Genomic DNA, 27,274 nt, shown 5'->3' on the forward strand with positions numbered 1-27,274 from the left:
ACTAATATTTCAGATCGAACTTCCTGCCTCTCCTTTAGTGCTGAAATATTGTGAAGCTTATGCAAAGAAAGTGGTGAGCCTGAAACACTTGAGCGTAGCCACATGGAGTCTGCAGCCAGAAAAAAACATCCTCACGGTGACTCCACAGTCTGCGAAACATGGGAAGGATTCTGGCGTTGGTGCTCTTGCTCATCCTGTGTGTGTGTGTGTATACAGTACCACGCTTACAGGAGAGCTAATAATACGCTCCCGGGGCCTGCTCAGCACTGAGGAAAGTGCCTGCTAGTGGTTTCGGCTGCTTTGCTCTCAACACTGCCTGGTTTTGGCCCTCTGTCATACTCTGATGGACTGCTGGGTTCGGAGTATTCAACTACCTTCTGGCTTGGGCAAGAACAGCTCACATGGCAAAACAAAAGGGTATAAATACCACCCAAACCTTCCTGCCGCAGCGCCTGCATTCTGTGGAAAATAGCTGAAGGCACGAGAAACCCACAGCAAAACAAGGGTTCTCACGGTATATTAATGACTCTCGAGTGAACGTGGCGTGCTGCGGGATGGCGGTCCCTGCGAGGGCAGCCAAGTTCATAAGGTTATGGAGTGTGCTGGAGCTTGTCTGGCCTTATCCTAATTTCTAAAGGGAAATGCAGGTGACCTGATCATGCTCCGCAGGAATGCATGTTGCCAAAACAATGCAACAAGACACTAGTTACGCTGAAGTCACACAAACTCCAGCATGGTGCTATTTGCAACCAGAGTAATAATTGTGGTTCTTAAAAAAAAGGCTGATATAATGGTGGAGCATTACAAGCTTTCAGCACTGGAGGCTGAATGAATGAGGGAAAGCCAAGCGCATGAACTCTGTTGACATTCGTCAATTCTCTTTTGCAAACTTGCATTTTGGCGGCAGCTGCCTGAAATAATTCTTTAAAAACAGGTTTTTCTTCATTTTTTTTTTTTTTGCAATTATTCGAGGATCATCATGTACAAAGCTCTGTTTTTTTTTTTTTTTTTTACTTTGCCTCAGCCTGGCAATAACAAGAGGAATTTCAGTGTGTTTATATGTTAAGATAAACACTTGTGACTCATTGACTCTCTTGAAGAAAATTATGGATGCTGATTTGAAAAGTGGGAGTTATTTGGAAATTTAGCTTTCTTTAGAATACTAAATAATATAAATACTAAATTCTGAATATATCGTGTCATACCAAAAGTGCTTGTTTTTTCTATATGTTATGAGACACTCATTTATTTTACACTTAGGCAATTAAATAGGTAAATCACTACACTATAGGTAAATCACTACACTTTAGGTAAATCACTACACTATAAAATTTCAAACAGCTACTTTATTTATTTATTTATTAGTAACTAGTACTGCATCTTGTTTGCTTGAATTATTTTAATTTTGATGACCTAAACTCTAATTTTAAAAATATTATAAAGCTGACTTATAATTATTGTTCACCCTAAAATTGTAATTGTGTCATCATTTACTCATCCCACACGGTTTTTGTTTCAACAATGGACATTCTTCATAATATCCTGTTTCTATAAATGTTTATAACCACTTTTACTTGTGTGTGAATAATTTTCAGGTGAACTATTCCTTTAATGCTTTATAATATTAGCTAATATTGGTCCAGTCAACATTAGGCATTCTGTATGTTTATCAGATAATTAACTAATCATTTATGGAGCCTGATCTGTCTCAAAAATGATACTTTTACAAAATAATGCATGCATTGGCAACACAATTCACATTTACAAAATCCAATTTGTAAGTTCAAAACACGATTCATAAATAATCAAATCCAATTTGTAGTTCAGAAATGGATTCATAAATAATACACAAATCCAATTCGTAAAATAAAAAAAATGATTCATAAATACACAAATCCAATTCATAAGTTTCAAACACGATTCATAATTGCATAGATGCAATTCGTAAGTTTGGAACACAATTTATAAAACACACAAATCCTGTTCGTAAGTTCAGAATACGATTCATAAATACACAAATTCAATTCATAAGTTCAGAACACGATTCATAAATACTCAAATCCAATTTGTAAGTTCAGAAAACAATTCATAAATACTCAAATCCAATTCATTTAACAAAAAAATGTATATATAGTTGTAAATTCATAAAATGTGCGTTGTGTTTATGAATCATGTTTTGAATTTACGAATTGGAATTTGAAAATGTGAATTGTGCTGTGGGCGAAGCAGTGGTGCAGTAGGTAGTGCTGTCACCTCACAGGTCGCTAGTTCGAGCCTCGTCTCAGTTTGCGTTTCTGTGTGGAGTTAGCATGTTCTCCCTGCGTTCATATGGGTTTCCTCCGGGTGCTTCGGTTTTCCCCACAGTCCAAAGACATGCGGTACAGGTAAATTGGGTAGGCTAAATTGTCTGTAGTGTGTGTGTGTGTGTTTGTGTGTGTGTGTGTGTTTCCCAGAGATGGGTTGCGGCGGGAAGGGCATCCGCTGCGTGAAAACTTGTAAGTTGATAAGTTGGCGGTTCATTCCACTGTGGCGACCTCGGATTAATAAAGGGACTAAGCCGACAAGAAACTGAATGAATAAATGAATTGTGCTGTGCAAGTATGAATTGTGTTTTGTAAATGTATTATTTTTGAGACTGATCTGGCTCCATAATCATTTAAGTTTTTTAAAATATTTTTTTTTTTACCCAGACTGACTGCATTATATGTTTTTAAAGAAACCCAAGATATAATGTTAGTTTAACTTAAATCATTTAGTTATTTCAACATTTTATTATAATTTTTGTACTTTGTAGATTGTAGAAAACGTGTGTTTGTACAGAACTGCCAATAGGAATGATGTCCAGAATTGTTGCTGTTCTGACAGAGCCTAATCTGTATATTAACTAACATTACATAACTTCAGAAAGTAATAGTTATCATAAGCATTACTGGAGGTTTAAAGTATAAGTGGTGTATATTATTATGACTTGTAGATCTTTCTTGATGTAGGAAACTATAAGTTTAATCTCAGTACAGTTCGAGTGGGTAGAAAACGAAACTTAATGCCATAATAGCTACTTTGATTTTCAAAGTTACTGCAGTTTTCAGATGGAAATCTTATCAGTTGTCAGCTTTCTCCAGTAACCTGCTTTTGACTCAACTCATGCAATAAGAGAGCAAGAAGACGAAAGAAGAAAAAGGAAGCCTGAAAAAGCGAGATCCGTGTCTATTATCTGATTGGCTGTCTTCGAAGCAAGTTACATTGCCCACCCACATGTTTATATGAGTCGTTGATCATTTGTTGAATCCTCCCACTGAGAGACAGGATCTGTGCCGCGATCGGGCGTTCATGGCAGCTAATGATTATCGCGCTTACCTGCGGAATCATATCGATATGGAAGAGGCTCCGGCGCGCGCTCCACACACGGGCTCCACGCACAGAGCGCTCATTTTCGGCACGCTCGCTGTCATGGCACTGCTGCAGGTCGCGTCTAGTGTGGCGATTCTGTTGCACTTAACCGGTTATCTCCGACAGGTAAGAAACTTTTGCAAGGAAGGAAAGCGGGCGGACAGCACTCGGGGGGATTTAAATGTAGTAGTTCTAAATAACACTTTCTCTGGCGTTTATTTTGATTTAAGGGCATCAGGCTTTAGGTTTTACTTTTCAAAGGTATGGCTCTTCTTTTAACATGTTGTGTAATCTGAATGTCAAGGATTGTTGAGTGTGTGTGAGTGAGAGGCGCGCGGCTGCTGATGATGTTCAAGCGCGTTTGAACTTCTGGAGAGCGCGCGCCTGCAAAAGCGTCTTCTGCCTACTCAGTGTTTTTCTTTTTTCTTTTCTTTTTTTTTTTTTGCGGAAAGTGGGTTTTGTTTGTAACTTACAAATCATTTGTTTCCATGCAAGCTGCACAAATGATATATGTGAAAGGGCTTTCATTTTCTTCAAAGGTTAATCGTATGCCTTGTTATAACATCGTTTGATTTGAAGTCTGTCAATATTTGAGCTGATCAAACTTATGTTTTATTTAATGCTATCATTAAAAATGATCAGAACCCTTACTGTTTTTATTCTGGCTTATTATTAGTTATGTTTCTTTATATTTCTATATTTATTAGTGTCATTGCAGGAAACATTTTAGAATAGAAGTAGAAGTGTTACAGTAAAAGCCTTACTGATAACACCTTACTTTACAGTAGTCCACATTTGAAGTGGATCAGAACCCTTCCTTTTATCAAAGTTGTCCTAAAACTGTTGCACAACACCAATTATTGTCATATCACAATTTCATTTTTTTTTAAATCCACTTCAAATGTTGACTACTGCATAGCCTGTATATGAATCGTAATATGAGATAGGGAATTGTCTTTTATGTGTATATTGTGCACGATCTACAGTAACTTGACTGATGTTTAGTGTGTTGGTTATTAAATACAGTAGTCTGTTTTGTGCTCTAGGTTTGTTATGGGAATAACTGTATCAGTCTGAATCCAATTGCTGACGCAGGATATGTTGGTTTTTGGCAATGTTGATCTTCATGAATGTGTTGTTGATCCAGCACTGGTTTCCTTTCCCCGCATTTTCCAGAAATCTGGAGAAAACAGACATTGACCAAATGTTGTTGACGGTCTCCCACAAGTGATGCTAAGTCATATAATGCCAGTCTAAATGATGAATTTGTCTGCTCATTCAAGTATTAAAGACAGCAGGACTATAAAATGAGACAAGTGTATTGGAATTATATTGAGCAAAACAATTTGAGGTTATGGATACCCATTTAACCAGCTTTGTGAGCAGCATATTGGGATGCTTTTTAACAGGTATTGAAAAATGGGCATGTCCAAACCTAGGACTGATAATTTAATAGTTGTTTATTGTTTATGTGGAAAGACCTTTCTTTGACCTCGATTCTCCAAAACATTCCTTCTGGTTTTATTTGATCTTGTTTTTTTTTTTACTCATACTTAAAGTGATAGTTGACCCAAAAATGAAAATTCTGTCTTTACTTGTTTCAAAGTTTCTGAACACAAAAGACGATATTTTGAAAAATAGTGAAAACCTGTAACCATTGACTTCCATTGGATTTGTTTTCCTTACTATATAAGTCAATGGTTACAGCTTTCTTCAAAATATAATTTTGAAACAAAAAATATAACGTTTATAACCACCTGAGGGTGAATAAATAATGAGTCCATTTTAATTTTTGGGTGAATTGTCCCTTTAAATGTTTGGATGATAATTGTTGGAAACCTGTAACCCATGACTTCCATAGGATTTGTTTTCCTTACTACATGAGTCAATAGTTACAGCTTTCTTCAAAAGCTCATTTTGGAAAACATAATACAAGGTTTATAACCACCTGGGGGTGAATAAATAATGAGTAAATTAGATTTTTTGGGTGAATTGTCCCTTTAAACTTTTGACAGATAATTGTTGGAAACCTGTAACCAATGAATTCTATAGCATTTGTTTTCTTTACTACATAAGTCAATGGTTAAAGCTTTCTTCAAAATATGATTTTGAAACAAAAATACAAAGTTTATAATCAGCTGAGGTTGAACAAACAATGAGGTAATTTTTCATCTTTGGGTGAACTATCCCTTTAAATGTATTGTAGAAAATTGTTAGAACCCTGCAACCATTGACTTCCATAGGATTTGTTTTCCTATGTAAGTCAAAAACTCATAAAGTTATACTTACCACTTGAGGGTGAGTAAATTACAATTTTTGGGTGAACCGTCCCCTTAAATGTTTCTCAGAGCTGCTGGGATGCTGAGAAACATCTCTCACACATGCTGCCATTCCCCAATTTCTCTCCCTCTCTCTCTCTCTCTCTCTCTCTCTCTCTCTCTCTCTCTCTCTCTCGCTCTCTCTCTCTGTATTTTGAACGCTGTGGAGAATATTATGACATCTTGTTTTGTGAGGCTTTGGCCCAAACACAGCGGTGTATGTCGGAGGCTTCTTGTGTGCTGGTGCGAAGCCAAAGAAACAGATGCGAGAAATGAAGAAGATGAATGTCAGTTGTATTTGGCGCCCGATTCATGTTGTTCATAAGAAATGAATGCAGGGACGAACCATATATGATAATAAAAGATTTAGCAAGAAGCTTCTTATCATTCTTTTCATAGAGCATGAATTTCAAAATGCGGTGCACAGAAGAAAGACTGCAGACTGCATTCACAGACTGCATTCCATCTGTTGTTACTTACAGATAAAAAAAGTTTCAGATTTGTGTGCGCTGTCTCATTTTACATTGCAACCGAGCACCTGCACTCTCATCGTTTAAGTCAGTCATGTTTTACTCGTTTAAATGGTGATCGAAACCCAAGATCTGTGAGAACAGATTATTTCATTTCCAGAAATGTGATTTATGCGAAAGATACAACTATTTAAATTGCTTTTTCATTAGACTCTATTTATTTATTTTTCTTTGCACTATAGTGATCTGCTTGATTCTGGAGAGATTTTACTGGGGAGATCAGATTTCTGAAAGTCTTGTTGAGAAATCAAAATAATCCAAAACAAAAATGAAAGTAAAGATTTGCTGAAGTTTCCTATTGGTGTAGGCTTAATGTCGGCCTGCTGCTTATCCATCTGTAGGTGTAATTATATATGTGTGTGTGTGTGTGTGTGTGTGTGTGTGTATAGGGTAGCACGATGGCTCAGTGGTTGGGACTGTTGCCTCACAGAAAGAAGCTTGCTGGTTTGAGTCCTGGCTGAGCCAGTTGGCATTTCTGTGTGGAGTTCGCATGTTCTCCCAAGTGTTGGTGTGGGTTTTCTCAGGGTGCTTTGATTTACCCCACAGTCCAAAGACATGGACTATAGGGGAATTGGATTAACTTAATTGGCCATAGTGTATGGCTGCGTCCGAAACTGCCTATTACTCTGTAGGTACTGCATTTGAATTTGAACGTACTACTCGGCCATTAGAAAAGTACTACATCTCCCATTTTGTCATGGTAACATGACCTTCCTGCGTCAGTTGCGTCGCTTCACACCCATTCATGAACTCTCTCGCAGAGCATCATAGCGCAGCGTGAATGGAATGCGCACTTCAGAATCTCGCCGAAAGTAGTAGGTTATCTGGGTACTTCTCGCATACTGATTTTCAAATTCTATGAGTTTGGATACTACTCGGCTCGCATACTGATTTTAGCGTACTATATAGTACGGAAGTATTCGGTTTCGGATGCAGCCTATGAGTGTGTTTGAATGCAAGAGTGTATGGGTATTTTCCAGTACTGTGTGTAAGGAAAGGTAAGGTGTTTTCCAGTGCTGGAAGGGCATCCGCTGCAAAAAAACATATGCTGGAATAGTTGGTGGTTCATTCCACTGTGGCAACCTCTGAAATAGAGAATAAGTCAAACAAAAAAAAAAAATGAATGATTGAATGTTTCTCAATTCCGATTCAAAATTGTGAGAAATGAACCCAGAAATCATTTATATACAGTAAACTAGTGATGTACTTAAACACAATTTGGTCTTAATCTTTTTACATTTTTGAAAGCGTTTTGCTTTTAGATGTCAATATTGTGAAAATGATGCCCTTTTTACAGAAATTACACAAATCCACCGTGTAAAACATATTCTGGATAAGTTCATTCCGCTGTGGCATTCCTTCATAAATAAGGGACTAAGTCGAAGGAAAATGAATAAATGAATAATCCATAGCTCATTTAAACCCTGGGCGATGATTTTATTTAGTTTTACTGAAAACAATGCTCTACCTTAATTCGCCCTTTCTTTGAGCTTGTAAATCATAGTTAGAAGGATAGTTCATTATTATAATGAAAATGTCCTCATTGTGTTTACTCTCCCTCATGTGGTTTAAAACTGTTATGAATTTTTTTCTTCTGTTAAACACAAAAGAAGATATTCTAAAACATGTTGGAAACATGTAGGAAAAATACTATGGAAGTCAGTGGGTACCATTCCTAAAATATCTTATTTTGCGTTTAACCCTTTAACTACCCCACCAAGAAAAACATTTTTGCATTGCATTTCTTAACTCGTAATGTAGCTAGTTAACACACTCAATGCATTTTTTCCAACACATCCCATAATTTCTAAAATATCAACCTCTACCAAATGGTTGATATGTCTATTATATGGTACAAGTGCCGGAATTAATACATATACTAATAAAATCTGAAAATATGAAGCATAAGACCAATTTATTAAAAAAAAAAAAGATATATATATATATATATATATATGATATAAATTCAAATACGTTTTGAGCAAGTGAAGGATGGCAGATTTAATTTTCAGGTGAACTATATGCCTATAAATGACTTAATGCTAATAATGCTGCTTTCCCGTTAGTTCATTAAAAGCATGCAGTGTGCAGTGGTACCTGTTAGTGAATAGCGTTCCAGCTGGATGTAGTTGTGTAACTAAACTGTTTGTTTTTTCTGTTGTTTCTTTACAGGTCGATCTTGCCTCACCACAGCAGAGTCCTAATGAGGTGAGCTAATAAACTTCAAAAGATGAGTCTGCTTTTTTCATGTTTGTGATCTTTGGCTCAGATTCAGAAACAACATCAGTTTACTATAACATCCTTTTCCTCATTTTACACTGCACAACATGGTGTGATATTATGTGACTTAAAAAAAATAATAAATTAGGGGAAATTTGACATGCATCATTCCTAAGAGAGCTTCCTTGTTATGTTAAAATGTTAAAAGTAAATGATTTATTATTATTATTATTTTAATCATAGTCTAGTTGCAAGTCTTACGATTCTGACTATTCTACTCAAAATAGAAAGTTTATAGTTCTCAATTGGCGGCACCATGGCTCAGTGGTTAGCACTGTCGCCTCATAGCAAGAAGGTCGCTGGTTTGAGCCCCGGCTGGGCCTGTTGGCATTATCTTGTGGAGTTTGCATGTTCTCCTCTTGTTGACGTGGATTTTCCTTCGAGTGCTCTGGTTTTCCCCACAGTTCAAACACATGCGCTAATAGGTAAATTGGGTAAGCTAAATTGTCCTGGGTTGCAGCTGGAAGGGCATCTGCTCTGAAAAACGCATGCTAGAATAGTTGGCGGTTCATTCCGCTGTTGAATATAAATGAATGAATGAATGAATGAGTGGTTCTCAGTTCTGATTCAGAATTGATCTCAGGATTTATTGATATACACTAGTGGTGTACTTAAACACATATGTTGTAATTTATTAATTAATTAATTTTTTTATAAATTGCATAAGGGATGCCATGCCAGTATTTGTAGATGTAACTTTGCAAAAAAAAAAAAAAAAAAGAAAGAAAGAAAGAAACACTGCGTAACAGCACAGCACACACACACATATGAATGTGTTATCCACCATTGTTGTTTTGGTTGTCCAGTATTTGTGCCTAACCTGGAATGCACTTACAGGACATCATATGCAGTTTAAAGAGCCCCTATTATGCATTAAAAAGGATCGATAGATCCTTGTAACTGTGATCAACTGTGTAGCGACTGCCTGGCAACAACACAGCTGTGTAATGACATCATCTGATTAATAGCCTGCTGAGATGACAGTAAAATTACACAAGCTTTAGTAAAAGAAATAATTCATAGCAATTACTTTTCTAAATTTGTTGCTTTTAAAAATAGCCTTTGCAATTTTCATGAGTATTAACAAAATATCACATTTTTCCTTTAGAGCAGGTTATTTATTAACTGACAATGTAAATTTATTTAGCTTCATAAAAGCATATTGACAAGTGAGAAGTCAACATTTAAAAGTTACTCAAAACTGTGTGTAATGTGTGCATGGTATAATTCATTCGTTCATTTTATTTCGATTTTGTCCCTTTATTTATCAGCAGTCGCCACAGTGGAATGAACCGCCAACTTATCCAGCATATGTTTTACGTAGCGCATCCCCTTCTAACTGCAACCTAGAACTGGGAAACATCCATACACTCTCACATTCACACACATACACTAGGGCTAGTTTCATTCGTTCATTCATTCATTCATTCATTCATTCATTCATTCATTCATTCATTCATTCAGTCAGTCATCTTTTTGGGTTAGTCCCTTTATTAATCAGGGTCCGCCACAGTGGAATTAACTGCCAATTTATCCAGCATATGTTTTATACAGCGGATGCTCTTCTAGCTGCAAGCTAGTATTGGGAAACACCCAACCACTCTCACATTCTCACACACATACTGTACTCTAGAACCAATTTAGCTTGTTCAATTCACCTATAGGGAGTGTCTTTGGATTGTGGGGGAAACTGGAGCACCCTAAGGAGACCCACGCTAACACGGGGAAAACAGCATAATATAATTATTTCTTCAAAAAAAAAAATCTCTTGATGAGAAACTTGGCCATGTTTATTATTATCATATCTGTCAGAAATATAGGTACAAATATGCCTGTGACAATAATTAATATCGACAATCAATCATCTTATTGTGCAATAATTAGAGATAACCTCAATAATTTTTGCCGTTGCAATATGTATTTACAAATGCACAAATAAAGCTAACATCATTTTACAATGACATTTACATTAACTCACAAGTGTCAAAGTTTACAATTGGACATTCACCTTATAGGACTTTTAATAGTATATATAATAGAACATTTACCTTTTTAACATCAAGTTATAAAATCTAAACAACCTTAAGAATGATAAGTATTTGCATTATAATGCCTGTTATTTAATCATTACATAATCAGTTGCATAAAATGATCCCAAAATAACAATAATATCGCTTATTGCAACAAGTTCTGTGACAATACATAGCACAACAAAAATTCCTTATCGTGACAGGACTAAGTACAAGAGTCATCATAGTGATCCCTTATTTCTTCAATTTTTAGAAGTAGGCTCTTAACTGACACTGTGTAGTATCATTGCTTAAATGGGATTAAATAGGAAAATTATAAAAAAAAATATATATATATTTTGAAAGAGATGCTTATAGTCTAATCCGATTCAGTTATATATGCTAAGCTAAGCTAAAAGTGTTCCCACCGGGTCTGGAGTATCTGTTTAACTCTAGCTGACTTGTAAAATGAGCCTATTTCCAAAATCTAAACAGTTCATATTAGTACTTCATTGGTATCTCAAGGGTATTATAGCTAATAAAAAATCCAGAAGTGAACCATTTGAAAAGGTACAGTCCCAGTGACAGCTTTTTGGACCTTTAATTCTAAACATGTTTATAAAACATTTTTAAAACTCATTATTGTTTTTCCTGCAAAGGTCAGCTTCCATGGTTTATTGGACAGCGTGAATGTACTTTCTATGTTAATAATACCAATCTTTAATCATTAATACATGGTCTGCATCAGTATTTTGACATATTATGTTTGAAAATGAGGATAAACACGCTGCAAACATACCAGTGCTTCTGTAAAACATTTTCTTAAGCATGACGGTGCAGTTGCTTGTGAAAAGGTCAGGCTAAAGTCTCTGGAACTGTTCTTTGTCAGGAGCTCAGTTTGGATATTTAACCATGTCGCATGGCTACTGACTCAATAATTACAAATGACCTGCGTAAACATCTATATATGGTCCGTAGGGATGCCGTGAGTGTGTTTTCCTCATATAGAAAGGCTAATAATAGGGTTTGCAAAAGACATTTGGCTCTGGTTTAGAAATATATTCATCATAATTAATCAGAATCTGTTAAGATAGATTAGAAGAGAAATGTACAGTAGTATGTTGACCGAGAGTTTTTATTTTAAGCTTAGATTTTGGGTTGTGGGGGCTTGTAGTTTTATTATGCTATACAAAAAATCTGGGCTTTATGAAGCATTTTGACAGCTTGCCTTGCCAGACCATGAGAAGTGAACTGTTTTTATCATTACCCCAGGACAACGTATTTAAAAGGAAATGTAAACCTGCAAAGAATTGTTTAAATATATGTTATGTCATGGCTTTTTTTTAAATGCCGCTCAAATACAATCTAGCTCGAGAGCTTGCATGTGCTGGCCTAGTTTGTTTGTGGTATACCAAAATTCTCAAGAAGGTCAGAGCATCGAACGACATCCAGAACTTGAAGGACGTAATTATTATGTTTATTTGCTACTTGATGCCTGTATAGGATATAAGGCCTAATATTATAACCTTTAGTTCATATTTCATAACTATAGCTTTCACTTAGGCCTTAATCTACAACCACTTGTATAAATCTCTTTGTGGTGTTAGGCATAAAATGATGACACATACACCCGCAAATCAGATTAGATTTCACAGTTGAAGGGAGTGAGTTTTCGGTTCTTGATTTGCAGGACTTTCTGCATTTGTTGGCTCCATTTTCAAGACAACTTTCAATTGCAAAACATTAGCAGTCATTTATTGCTTTATATTTTCTTCTTCTTCTGAAAACGCTTGAGGCACTGGCAACATTCTAGTCATACCTGAGCAAGTGAAACTCCAGAGAGGAAATAGTGCAGCATTTTTTTGGCCTGTTAAGATTTCAGTAACAAAGACATGTCTGCATCTCATGCATTTTTTTCATTGGTCTTACTTTCCCCTATCATACATGGGATTCCTCTATGAAGAGCTGGCTTAAAAAATTAATTTTCTATATTTAAATTCAGATCAAGTTTATTTGTTTACCGCTTTTTACAATTATTATTGTTCCAAAACAGCATTACAAAAGGTGCACATTATGACATTATGATTAAATGAAGTTAAACTTACAATCAAATCAAAGTTGTTATTATGTACAGACATCATTAACCTGCAATTTCATACCATATAGGTGTACATGTTTAATGAAGTGTATTAAGTGTGTTGTCCTTGAAGTTCTCGATATTGGCATCATCTCGTCATACCTCTAAGATCCTATTAATGCCACTGCACAGTCTCTAGAGGCCTCGGGATGGGCATCTCCAGGGGGAAATAGAGAACAAAGACAATAATTAGGGTAGTTGCTGTTCATAATGTATTTGAATGAGATTTATTAAATGTCAATGCGAAGAAAAATCACCATAAATGAAAATAGGAGTTATATAAGCAAAAATTTAAAGCCTATAAGTATTTTTAACAAAGTGTCTGGTACATTAAAACAGGAGGAGGGTGAACAGGTGGTTGTCAAGTCCACTTACCTGCATGGATCACACTTGTGCATCATATAGTTATGTGATGCATTGTGTGTATGCTTTACTAAAACAAGATAGGTCTTTAATTTATTTTTGAACTGCAAGAGTGTAATTGAGCCTCAGACATTATTAGGAAGGCTATATCAGAGTTTAGGAGCCATAAATGAGAAGGCTCGACCTCCTTTAGTAGCCTTTGCTATTCTGAGTAGAGCTGAAGATCTTTGGCCGATCCCGACGGGACCCAACGGGTTTAGGTTCAATTTCTATCATTTTAGACAGGGTCGGGCCGGGCTTGGCTTGCGCAGTAAATGAACAGTCATGTGATACATTTTGATTATGGCGAGAAAGTAATTAAATTGTTTGTTACAACATTAAATTCCCTCCCTACAAAGGTGAAACAAAAGATGACAAAAAAGTCAAAAAGAACGATTTTTGACTGCGGTGAGGCTAGCCGCCAGTTCAAAAAGAACCTGTCATTCTAGCCGCCAATGTATTTCGGCAATCACTCATACACTACGTATTATGGTGGAGTGCTAAACAGCACAGCAAGCTGACAGGAAAGATGATGAGGCCACTCGCTACATTAAAACCGCTGTCATGGAAAATGAAATGGATGTTCTTGGCTGTTAAAAGATAAACAAACAATCCTGCCCAAAAGTAGCAAAATAAGCCAGATCAGAACTATGCATCTCAGCCAGTAGCATCAGGGAAACTAACTTTTATGGCCCGATTACAGCTCTAATTCTGAGTACTACTGTAGCTTTTAAGTTTTTAGATCTTAAAGAGTGAGTTGGTTTGTAGTGAGACAGAAGGTTGGTTAGATAAACAGGAGCTAGATTAATTTAAAGGTTTATAGTTAAAAAGAGATATATGTGATTAATATGTAACTTAACTGGCAGCCAGTGTAAGGAGGATAAAACTGGAGTGAAATGGTCATATTTTCTTGATATAGTAAGAACTCTGGCAGCCAAATTAGAACCTTTGAAGCTTTAAGACACAGTAGCTAGTCATTAATGAATAATCCTCTTCTATCATTGCCTAAACTGCCTTGTCAGTCATCTTGTCACATTTCTTTTATATTTGATCATTCCATATTGGAGATGAAGTACATGCTAATCTTCCATTCATATGTCTTTCAGGTAATGAAATGTTCTCATGTGTTTGTAATGATGTGATCAGATCGAATACTATTTAGGATGGTTAGTATGGGATTCAGCATACATTTACCTAAAAAAAAAAAAAACATTTGCGGCTAAAACAAACACAACATCTGTGTGTGTTTTAAAGCCTATTGAGGTAAATTTCAATTAAAGAAAGCTGGCTATACATGGAGTTAGAAAGGATGGATAGCTCATTTAGCATCTATAACTGACAAATGTTGCAGAGAAAAATATATAAAACATGTCATGCTTAAAATCATTCAATTAATAGCTACTTAAAACATCTTTTAACATTGTAAAACATCTTAAAACATTGTAAAATGTTTTGTTTACTTTAAAGATTGTACCCAAATTCACCCAAAAAGTTCTCACTATTTATTCACCCTGAAGTGGTTTCAACCTTTGAGTTTCGCTCTTTGATTCAACAAGTTGTTTTGTCGAAAGCTGAAATCCTGTAACCACTGACAACCAGTGTTGGGGGTAATAGATTGCAAACAATGTGTTACGTAATAATATTACTTTTCTAAGTAACGCATTGCTTAAAAAAAGTAATATGATTTAATTTTATATATAATATAATTTTTTCCATAACATATAGATACATAATGGTGGGCATGTCATCTTTTAAAAAGTAAATTTAGGGATGGGTTGTTCATGAATGATTTGTTTATTTTGAACTACTTTCATGTAAAACGTGAGGAATAACGAGTTGTCTCATGAAGTTCTTTGTTCATTTTTGTGTTAATTCCATAAACCTTGCATATTTTTAAAAATATAGTTTCTAGTTGATCTTGATGAATGCTTATAGTCAGCACTGTAAACAAAAACTGAAATGCTGAAGTGTTCGCACTTTTGTTACATTGACAATGAATTAGTGCTGGTCTGTGGCTTGTTGTTTGTTAGATTATAGAAATGGTTCATGTTTGGTTTTCTAAGAAGTTAGCTTTTAGTTAGTTATAACATTGTATACGAAATAGGGGTGTTGTGTCATGACTGTGAGCTGGCGTCAGTTGAGCGGGACTTTGAAGATCACTATTGTAGACTATGGCTCCAAATTAAATAATCAAGATTCACTTTTCAACAGTGGATTTAAGAGTCTTTAAAAAATAGATTGAAGCTTTGACATTAAATGAAACTTACAGAAACTCGTCTGTCAGCCAATGAGGCGTGTGGATATTAAACTAAGCCCTCATTCATGTTAACTGTCAAATACACAAAAGGTTACATCAAATGAAAAAAAAAATGAAAAAAACAATGATGAAACAAAAATCAATGTAAACAGTCGGGTGAGAAATCACATTTGTACCAGAGTTTCTTGGACTTGGTGAGAATACACTACTCATTCAACTCAACCAGACTTCGTCATTTTGGGCAGCGGTTCTTAATCCCATGTGCAGGGGAGACAGTAGTGTACACTATGTAGGGAATATGTCAACTGGAAGACTTCTTGAAGCTCTCTTCAAAAAAACAGGTTGTCCAAATCAGGTGTGTTAACAAGTGAGACGAGCAAAAAATGCAGTGCGGTGGTCACGAGGACCCCTGGCCTAGAATCAGTATTTGCAATATTGTGAGATGGAGTGACCCTGTGGTTCAGTGGTTAGCACTGAGCCTCCCGGCAAGAAGGTCGCTGGTCTGAGCCTGCATGAGGGTACTTTGGTTTTCCTCACAGTCCAAAGACATGCAGTACAGGTGAATTGAATAAACTAAATTGGCTGTAGTTTATGAGTGTAAATGAGTGTATATGGGGGTTTCCCAGTACAGGGTTGCAACTGGATGGGCATCCGCTGTGTAAAAAGATGTAAGTTGTAAAAAGATGTAAGTTGGATAAGTTGGTGGTTCATTCCACTGAAGCGACCCCTGATGCATAAAGGGACTAAGCCAAAGGAAAATGAATGAATATTGTGAGATGTACATTACCAGAAGCAAATCCACATCATTGGATGAAGTTCAGAAATGTTGCTTACTAAAATAGAGAACAACTTTATTTAGAGTAAACTTTGTGCTTTTTGTAAAATCATTCAAGATCAAATAGAAGCATTACAGGCAAACGTGGAGAAATGTAATGTTAGGCCTTTACGGAAATGTATTTCAGGTAACAATGCGCATGCTGTCATTCTATCTTTAGCTGTGAGATCAAGTTCTACTACGTTGCAACCAATAACCAGCATGTGTAAAAAAGCAAAACAATATCAGTTTGTGGTCACTATTGTTTCCTACTTCAACTTTGAAAAACAACATTCCGCAAGAATGGCTGAAAATAAAATGATGCAAAACGATAGAGGTAGAAGGTTAATATTTCAATAGAGATTTTTCCTAGATATTACCTTGGCAATGCTTTGCTTGAAGAGGGGTTTGTAAGACTGCCATGAACCCTTTAAAAACATGACATGTGAATGATTTTAAGCATGCTTATGACAGCTGTCATTAAGGGCTCCATCATGCACCCGGAGCAATTAGGCGCATGACACGTACGACGTGATTTGTTGTTATTTTCAGAACAGTGCAACTCTAATTGTCACGTTTTGCGACACGTTGTTTAAAATAGTAAATTCATTTGTGCCACTTTGTGGACTCATGGGTGTGCCGGTTTAAAAAGGAGGTGTGTTAAGGTACATTGTTGGCGCGTTGCTATTTTGAGGAATTGAAATAGACCACACCATTGACCAACTAAAAGCTAATCCAAAAATCCAGCGCAGAGCATGTTAGTTATGCACCTACAGTATGCAGTCCAAAACACTTACACATTGCTTAATACACACAGGGTGTGCAGCAAAACCCAAATATCTAAGATATTTGATTAAAATGTTACAAACATTATTATTTTCTACATAAATATAAAAACCACTGCCTCCATGCCTTCTTCACCTTGGGTGCCTTTTCAGTTTATTCATGACAATTTGCATTTGTATGTTATCATTATTAGCAGTAATATTTATTATATGACTATTTATATTTGTTTTACTTAAAACAAGTTTAGATTTGTCCGCCTGTTGGGTTTTGGAGATGTATGCATCACCATATGGGGCATAAGAATAGGATGTGTGTTTGGATATAACTTTTTTGACCACACATCTTTATTATTATTCATTCATTATTTTGCTTGAAATTAGAACTGAATTCAGTTCTACCAAATATTTGCGCTTAACAAATGAAATTAAATATGTAGGCTAATGGTTGTCTTCAGTGGAGTGCATACAACACCATTTCCTTATTTACAAAAGTAAAAGAGTAAAGTAAAGAGGCCGAATGAAGGAGGCTTGTTCTTTATCCTTGCACTGCAGATAGTCTGTTTAACTGTCTTCTCATTCAACGCATTCAAGTAACGCATTCAGTTTTTTTCCCTTACAAAGTCTGTCATGTAAATAGCAAATGCACCATGATGTGATGCAACTGACTCTTAAAGGGATTGAGAGATGAGACTAACACATAACTTGAGGTTATGCTCAAAACACACCCAGAACTCATTAGGAAAATAAGCACAACCCTGTTAGACCATGCGCCAGGGTGCTGAGCGTATTGGTGGATTCGCACATGCTCTGAATGCTTTTGAGCCAATCGCTTTAGATTTGGGGCCCTATCATACACCCGGCGCAATGTGGCGCAAGGCGTGGCGCAATACTTGTTTGCTAGTTTCAGCTTGGCGCAAGAGTCGTTTTAAGGGCGTTGCGCTACGCTCTTTAAATAGCAAATGCATTTGCTCTCATATGTGGGCCCATAGGTGTTCTGGTCTAAAAAGGAAGGCGTTCTGATTGCATTGCTGGGAAAATTTGCTATTTTGAGAAACTATAATAGATTTTTCATTAGACCAAAACAAACCCGGTCTAAACTCCAGCGCAGAGTTGCGCCTCACTTACACACTGCTTAAAAGCCTACACACAAGATGTAGAGCAATACGCAAATATCTTTACATATGAAAAATTAAAAAAAATAAGAATAGGCCTATATATAGGATATAATAAGAATATATATATAGGATATAAATATAAAGGATTAAAATATTACAAAACATATTACTTTCTAGCCTACATAAATATGAAAAAACACAGTTTTTTTGCCTTCATCTCGGGAGGCTTTTTCAGTTCATTCATAACAATTTGCTTCTGTATAATGTTATTATTATTAGCAGTATTATCTATTATATCCATATTTATATTTGTTTTATTAAAAACAAGCTTAGATTTGTCCACCTGTCAGGTTTTAGACCATATGGGGCACATCATGTGTTTTAGGATATAACTAAGGTTTTTGAACAAACTTTGTTATTTTTGTTTATTTATTCGTTTGCTGGAAATTAGAACTGAATTTAGAAATAGTTTTGAAGCAAATATTTGCACTTAACAAACAAAATTATTTATAGGGTAATTGATGTCTGTGCTTAAAGGTTTCCCTATCCAAGAGCGAAAGTGAAAGTAGATCAATTATCTCCCATTCTTGCACGGTTCTTGTTTAACTGTTTTCTGTTAAAAAAACAAAACTGTTAACTGTTTACTTGTGAAATGCTCAGTTTTTCCACTTCCACTTACTTTACGTCCTGTAAATAGCAAATGTGCTTATGGCGCAACGCAGCTGGCTCTTAAAGGGAATGGGAGATGAGACTCTGATTGGTTTGATCTCAAAACACACCTATAACTCATTAAGTAAATAAACTCAACCCTTTTAGACCATGCGCCATGGCGCAAAGCGGATTTTTCTGTCCTTAAATTAGCAAATATGGATTTTGACACGCCCTAAAAGCGTTTGCGCCCTGCGCTTTCCGTTTTGTGCATGGACCGTCAAAATAGAGCTCTTTGTGTCTAGATTGTTAAAATACCATAAGTGTCATTTTCTCAGTTATGTCATTTATATGCAAACATGACATTGTTTCTTATGACAAATTGAAATAAACGAATACTGTACAACACAACCTGTTTTTTATCTTTATCATGAAAATTCGACATTACCAAGATAACTTGTCATAAATCTATCATAAACATGATTGTCATTATAATTGTCATAAATATTTTTCCGTATTTTTCAGTACAAACTGTATCTGTCATTAAAATGTCTCATTAAAAGTGTCATTAATCTGTCAAATAATTTTTTACGGTGTGATTAATATTTAATGACAATTTTAGCTTGTACCACTTAGTTGAGATCATAAAAATATAATAATGACGGTGTTATAAAATTCATGACATATATTAATGATGGCTTCTTGACAATCATGTTTATGACAAGTTTTGTTGTTTTAGTGATATCAAGTTCTCATGACAAAGACAAAAACAGGTTGTGATGTATTTATGCACAGAAATCCGCAGAGGTTTTTTAGCCCATCATTGAGTCTATTAATTTACTTGTGTAAATGTGTGTAAATTTATATTTCATCTCTGGGAAATGAAATGTTCATATAATTTCTATACAATACAGTTTGTGTAGTCATATTTTCTGTGTTTTATATACTCTATGAGAGACTTGCTTTGTTTACCAAATAAGTGGATCTAATTGTATTTGAATTTTAAACATTAAACACAAGTTTAAAATGTATTATTTTTTAATTTAATATATTAAGGTTTTAGTTATGATACTCCCAAAAATCATTCCACATAAATCCGCAGATTTTTTTCTTACAAAATTCTACACAGAAATAGCAAAAATTTAAAGATTCTGTCTGGCCCTAGTCACAACATGACACTCAGTGACAGTTGGTATAAGCATACATAGTTTCATTTATATTCATTACATGACTTAAAGGTTTAATGACATTCTTATGAACATACTTTCAAGTAAAGTGTGACCATGGTAATATCTCGAAAAATTAAATATAACATACTAACCTTTGATCTTTATCGTTTTGTGTTGTTTTATCACCCTTTAAATAAAGTGTTACTATCACTTGGCACATGCTCAGCTGGTTTTCATTTCTGCTACAATCTGAGGTGACATACTGTAGCTGCTTAGAATTGCCACTAGTCCAAAAGACTCATTCCTCATAACATTACATATTTGTTTTGTGATTGTCTGTGTGGCCATAAGAATTAACTCAGTCATTTGCTTTGTGTTATTCCCCCCTCAGGAAATGCACAGTGAAACTTTAATAGGCGATCAAATGAATAGTTCAACAAAGGACAAAACAAAAAAAGTGCCATCAGCTCACCTTCCAATCAAGACGCCCATAGACTTATTACCCAGTAAGTAAATGCTGTTTTTTTTATTTATATTACATTTTTAAATCACATGACATGGTTGTTGTATTTCCTGAAATGCTTTTGAAGTGAAAAATTGTGACCTAAAAAAATCTGATGTAATTTCTATTGGTGAAAATAAAGATGTGACGACATGGTGGCTCAGTGGTTAGTAGACTTGGTCGGTATCCAAATTTTGATACCATCAAACCTCCTCCCTATTTTACCTCGGTATCCGGTATTACCATGTATAATAAGAAAAATATGATGTAAGGCTCACACAGTGTCACCAAACTGTTAGCTTGTGCCAAAACCATTCAGAAATGTACCTTATATGCAACCTTAGGTTCGCGGTCACCTGTGTGTCTTGTTCGTATTAGAGATCTGTGTGGGACACTCTTTCTCATTCAAACACACACACACACACACACACACACACACACACACACACACACACACACACACACACACACACACACACACAAACAGCATCCACGCGGATGTGACCGTTCTCGCGTTTTATTCGGAAATTTATTCCCCCACCTCAAGAAATCTGGTCGGGTACTGCAGCACAGTAGCAAGAATGCAGAACTATAGTTCGTATTTACCACGTCTCCCTTCTCATTCGGTTGAAACCGGAAATACTGCCAAACTGCAGACGTTGTGTTCTTTTTCGAGACCAGGTCACTTGGTGCCCCTCAATGGTTTCAGTGGTTTGCATGTTCTCACCGTGTTCACATGGGTTTCCTCCAAGTGCTCTGGTCCAAGAGCATGCAATATAGATAAATTGTGTAAACAAAATTGGCTATAGTGTGTAAATGAGTGTGTATGGGTGTTTACCAGTACTGGGTTGCAGCTTGAAGGGCATTTTCTGCATAAAACATATGCCGGAATAGTTGCCGCTTCATTCCGCTGAGGAGGTCTTTGAAATAGACACTAAGCTGAAGGAAAATTAATGAATGATCTCTCAAATATATGTAAGAATGTGTATTTATGCCATTTAAATGATGATTTTTTAATGCTTAATAATATTAACTCTTAATAATGGTCATATTATTCGATCTGTAATGGGTGACTTCTGCCACCATGTTGACCCTCACTGCATCAGCATTATTATATTTATTGGGAAACATGAATGAACTGTAATTCATGACAAGCGTTTAATTTCTGGCTCAGTGCGGGAAAGTAGATCAGAATTTAACAGCTGTTCATGTGATGCACGGATGCTAAGATCGTTCATTTATTAATTTTCCTTGGGTTTAGTTAGTTTATTAATCTAGGGTCGCCACAGCGGGATGAACTACCAACTTATCCAGCTTATGTTTTACACAGCGGATGCCCTTCCAGTTGCAACCCAGTCCTGAGAAACACCCATACACACACATACACTACACCCACGCGAACACGGGGAGAACATGCAAACTTCACACAGAAGCTGTGAGGGGACAGTGCTAACCACTAAGCCACAAAGTTGCCTTTTAAGAATCAACATATATATATATATATATATATATATATATATATATATATATATATATATATATATATATATATATATAAATTTTTTTTAATTTACTCAAAATTTTTAATAAAGTTTTACAAACGCAGTGGTTAAAACAACAATGCATTTGAACCTAAAGGCTATAAAAATGGTTTAAATTAGGTTTACTGTCACGCCCCTGAATGTAATTTATAACCATATTTTGGACAATCATGTTTATTCTGACCCATATGCTTATGCTTTTGCAGATGAAAACGGTTTAACCCAGATAGCCTGGGATGGCATGAAAGCAGAGAATCTGAAGAGGATGAAATATAAAGATAACCGAATTATAGTGGATTCCCCTGGATACTACTATGTATACGCCAAGACCTGTTTTCGATACCATGAGATTCACAGCTCTGAGAAAGTGAACATCAGCAACATAGAGCTGGGTCAGTACATTTACCACGAAAAACACTCACGGTCTGAACCTCCTACTGTCCTTGCAAAAAGCAGCGGGACGCCGGAGTGGAACATTAAAAAGTATAACAAGTACTGCATGGAGCAGGGCAGAGGTGTCCGGCTGGAGAAAGACGATAGAATTTACGTCAAAGTATCCAACGCACAACTGCTGGACCCGGCAGTTGAAGAGACGTATTTTGGTTGTTTTAAAATAAGTAAATGACTTTGACATTTTTTGCTACTGAAACGTTTGTGCACATTTTTTTTCATCCATACAAACTTTTTCAAAGTGACCATGAACCACTGAGCACTTGTTTTGAATCACTGACTTTTGGATTTTGTTCAATATTGATGACGTTTAAGAGCACATTATGATTTCCTAATCATGCCATCGAAGCTCTTAAGTACCAGCACTAGAAGATTTAGAATGGACTCAGGCCTCATTTGTGTGTTTTTAAGGCCAATACTGGCAAAAGTATTCTCAAAAAGACTGTTGGGAATCAAAACGGTGGAGTGTTTTTGGACAGTCTCAGCAAAGTTTGCCAAATTGCAGGAGTCTCAAACAACAGAGGAAACTGTACAAACTAAATGACCAAATTTGGTTGGAAATGTAATAGGATCAATATAAAAGCAATGTCGCATTTGCTGCAAAATAGTGCCCTTAAGACTGGCTCACACTGTGCACATTTTAATGATCTTATAAGGTTGTAGCTTGTGCAAACAGTTGAAAATCAATACGTGCCAAACACAGACACTTGCATAACTCAGGTGTAGTTGGATGTCATCAATCCATTACAAGCTCAATAACCTGCGCTCTTAGGGTGCTTTTACGCCTGTGAATTGATTTAGTTGTTCCAAAACAGGGATTAAAATTGTTGCAGTGTTGCTCTTTGTTCTTTGTACACGGCAAAGTTTCTAAACGGATCAATAGAGCTAAAACAAGTCACGTGTGAGTAAACTCTCCTTACATTGGTCAGAGTTTCATGGTTTATTCTGCAGTCCCGCTCAGCTGTCATGCGTCCTTATTTTAATCTATGGCGATGAGCAATAAGACATTATAAGCGGAAAGCTGCGCTTTAATTTTTAATGGTGAGCCCCACAGATGTCGTTACCAGATATAAATCAGAGGTAAGACTTTTTTATAAATAGCCATTGGCTAGACTGCAGTTCGGTCAATGTTCCTAACAGCTAAACAGCTATCATTAATAGTTCAGCATGCTTTCACTTTCGTATTTAACATGAAACGCACATTTATCGGTAGGAATGAGATCCCGCCTGACTCATATTTCTCTCTTCTTATATATTACATATCCATGATACACTGTGATATAGCCGGGATCGGATCGTTTTGCTTTCTCTCTACAATCGATCGCTCCAGAGTTAGTTTCAATCGAGCCGAGACCACCTCATTCAGGTCTAGATGTAAAAGCACCCCTAAATTATAACCTAGAGAAAACATAAAATATCTGCAGTGTTTATTTTAATTTAAGTCTTTAATTTTCACAAATAGCTTAAAGTAAGGTTGGGCGATGTCGACCAATTTGGCATTGTACAATGTCTATAGTGAAACATTGTGATGGACGAGGTCATCCTCGTCAAAGGGGGCAGTGAATAAATTATTTATGAATAATTAATTGATGACAAATTAATTATTTGTAGCCTACCGTTTCAACTACCTGACTCGCTTAGTCTTTGCTTAACCCATGACCAAATTATGAAGAAATAAAGATAAATAGCACACAAATTACCACCTGTCAATCCCCTTTTTCTCCGTTGGAGAATAGGCAGAGTGATCGGCGTCATTATATTGGCGTAAACAAACTTTGTTGGTAAAAAAGGTGCACAACCAACAGGAACTAACCAACAGTATCAACTAATCAACAGTATTAGTCTTCTCTGCAATTACTAAGTACAATCGTGAGAGTGAAAGATTGGAGCAGTGTACTCTGAACATAACCCTAGCTTAAAGTTGTTGGGCTGATTGTATTATCAGGCCCTGTGCTCTTATTGGTTCTTGGTTTGATGCTCGTCGTAAGTAACAAATCTGCTGACACTGCCAAAACAATGCTATCTCACAAAAATTCGTAACTTTCAATTTGGTGGCTTATTCATATGAATTTATACGATCTCATTCTTACATTTCTGTACTATTTGCTCATCCCTCAATGATGGTTCTGTTTAGGGGTGTCATTTGGTTGTCACCAAAAGTTTTTTGTATGACTGAAATTGTATGAATTATTACAAATTAGCCACTAAACTGACAACATTTAAGATAGTTACGTTTCCTCACAGGATCAGGCTAGCCAACATTTTTATTACATAAGCCATTAATTGGCTGTTGGTGAACAAGTGAAAATAATAATCAATGACTAAAGATTTTAGCCTAGCATGATTGAAATCTTTTAGGATTCAAAAATCACACAGTGTGAGCTGGGTTTTAGTTGAAAAATGAAAATTAAATATTAGTGCGTCACTAGTTTACGAATTCTTTTAATGAATAGTTTGACCTAATTGATTGAATTCCAATGTAAGGCAAAACAGACCAGTCTGAAATGTTTATAACAAATGAAATATCCTTGCAGAGTTTTGGATTGTGCCAACTGGATTTGAATGTTCACTTTTTAGATGTTTAGAGCTTCCCTTGAAATGCTGAGTAAAACTGTGTTAAAATGAAACTGTTGAGCAAAGCATATCCAAACCTTCAACAAAAATCAAGGCAGCTGGACTGTCTTTGACTTTGAAAAGCAATGTGTAGGACCAAACTGAGTTTGGTATGCTCTTTAATTTATAGTTATTTTTTTAAATGCACTAAGCATATTTATTTATTTTCTATGCTGATAGGATGTTTATTAAATGTTCTGTCTGTTGTACATTGTATATAACTGTATAATTGCCCTTATTCCATCCAATCCAGGAGATGTTTTGGATGCCGGGCATTGACTTTAGGTCGGTTATACGTGCGCTTTTGTCCCAGGCACAGAGCTCCTGTTTAAAGCTTAAATGGATTGGTTTCTCACTAAGAAACTTTGTATTTAAGTATAATTCATTTGACAATTCTGTGTGCAAACACTTGCGGACAGCAGAATACAACGTTCTAGACCCAAAGCAAACCTAAAGAGGTTTTGCCAACTTACAAAAACCAAACATTGTTAGCAAATGTTACGTTTTATTTTGTCTATTTATATTATTCGTTCTAATAAAGATACTTTTCTAAATAAATGATTGACTTGTTCATGAAAGTACTTCAATTGAGTGTGTGAAGTGCTAAACACTGTTCATATTTACCATGTTTTCCATGCAGAACAATGTTTTTCACCTCCAGAGGCATTCATAGTTTACATATGCGTTGAGTATATTTTCATATTGCCTCGACGAAGAAAAAGTACAGGCAGTTCCCAGCGTTAACTGGCTCCTCTCTGAATGTGACAGCTAAAGTAAATGTTTGGCCTTTCCTTTCTTTGTGGTATTGTCAGGCAAACGGGTGAATTACTCTAGCTGTGGGGTGGGAACATGGTCATCCTTAAAATAATATCCATCTGTTAGTGGCAGTTGTTTTAGCCTCTAATTCACTGCAAGATATTCGGAGCATAATTTTGCTTGGACCTCACTGCTTAGAGAACAGACGTAGGAGAACCAAAACAATGTAGTTTCCCTTTGTGTATTTCTCAAGTCTAACTCAAGTGAACAATTCATTTAAGAGGAACACTCAGTGCTGGCTCTAATCACTCAGCATAGCCAACCATTTAAAGCATTGTGGTCTTTGAAAGTTCATATAAAACTAGACCTTGGAAATTGTTTTTGAAACAAAAGCATGACATGAAAAACATGCCTGCATAAAGTGTATAGAGAAAGGAGAGAAAGGTTAAGCTGTTATGAATTTAAAAACTGTTAAAACTTTAAACAAATTGAAATCTGTGCACTGTGAACTGATGTTCAAGAAACCGGTCTGAGATGAAGATGATTAGCGCTTTATGACATGGTACATTATCCAACTGGAAGTAGCCAGCAGAAGATGGGTAGACTGTGATCAAAAAGGGATGGACATGGGCAGCAACAATACTCAGACAGGCTGTGGCATTGCTCAATTGGAACTAAAGGGCCTAAAGTGTGCCAAGAAAATATCCACCCAAACCATTACACTGCCACCAGCCTGAACTGTGGATACAAAGCAGGATGCAGGATGGATCCATGCTTTCATGTTGTTGACGCAAAATTCTGACCCTGCTGCAGAAATTGAGATTCATCAGACCAGGAAACGTTTTTGCAATTAGTCCAATTTTGGTGAGCCTGTGTGAATTGTAGCCTCAGTTTCCTGTTCTTAGCTGACAGGAGTGGCACTCGGTGTGGTCTTCTGCTGCTGTAGCCCATCTGCCTCAAGGTTGGACATGTTGTGCATTCAGAGATGCTCTTCTGCATACCTCGGTTGTAACAAGTCGTTATTTGAATTACAGTACTGTTGCCTTTCTATCAGCTTGAACCAGTCTGGCCATTCTCCTCTGACCTCTGGCATCAATGCCGCTTACTGGATATTTTCTCTTTTTTGGACCATTTTCTGTAAACCCTAGAGATTGTTGTGCGTGAAAATCACACTAGATTCAGTAGTTTTTGAAGTACTCAGACCAGCCCATCTGGCACCAACAACCATGCCACATTCAAAGTCACTTAAATCACCTTTCTTCCCCATTCTTATGCTCGATTTGAACTGCGCAGATATATATAATATACAGATATTATCTGTTTGGCTCATAGCCGTGCAATATTTTGCCAGTAACATCACACAAAGGCCTCTTCACCCTTCACCTCTGTGTATTACTCCGCCCACATACAGCCAGCAACAAGCAGAGACGCTACAGTTACAAATATTACAGTTTTTAGACAACAAAATGTACTTTTTAGGCTTTTTTATTTGGGAATGTAGTTGTTTAAATTGCAACTATGCAGTTTATTTGTAAGAATAGTGCCTATTTTAAAATAT

The 27,274-nt window shown here is 36.1% G+C and overlaps 1 protein-coding gene and 1 long non-coding RNA gene across 2 annotated transcripts; one reads left to right on the forward strand and one right to left on the reverse strand.

The window, feature by feature from the left end:
- Positions 1-965: 965 nt before the first annotated feature.
- tnfsf11 (TNF superfamily member 11) lies at positions 966-25,518 on the forward strand. The gene is made up of 4 exons (XM_087267675.1): positions 966-3,516; positions 8,411-8,446; positions 20,246-20,360; positions 22,104-25,518. The coding sequence occupies exons 1-4, from the start codon at positions 3,331-3,333 to the stop codon at positions 22,520-22,522; spliced, it is 756 nt and encodes a 251-aa protein (XP_087123801.1). The 5' UTR covers positions 966-3,330; the 3' UTR covers positions 22,523-25,518.
- Positions 3,804-8,158, reverse strand: LOC147842315 (uncharacterized). Its single transcript, XR_015499324.1, has 2 exons — positions 5,230-8,158; positions 3,804-5,038 (listed from the first exon to the last, which is right to left on the reverse strand). It is a non-coding gene; the product is annotated as an uncharacterized LOC147842315 (long non-coding RNA).
- Positions 25,519-27,274: the final 1,756 nt, after the last annotated feature.

This window comes from Danio rerio, chromosome 9 (genome assembly GCF_052040795.2).
Source record: "Danio rerio strain M-AB ecotype USA chromosome 9, GRCz13ab, whole genome shotgun sequence".
NCBI classification, from domain to species: domain Eukaryota; kingdom Metazoa; phylum Chordata; class Actinopteri; order Cypriniformes; family Danionidae; genus Danio; species Danio rerio.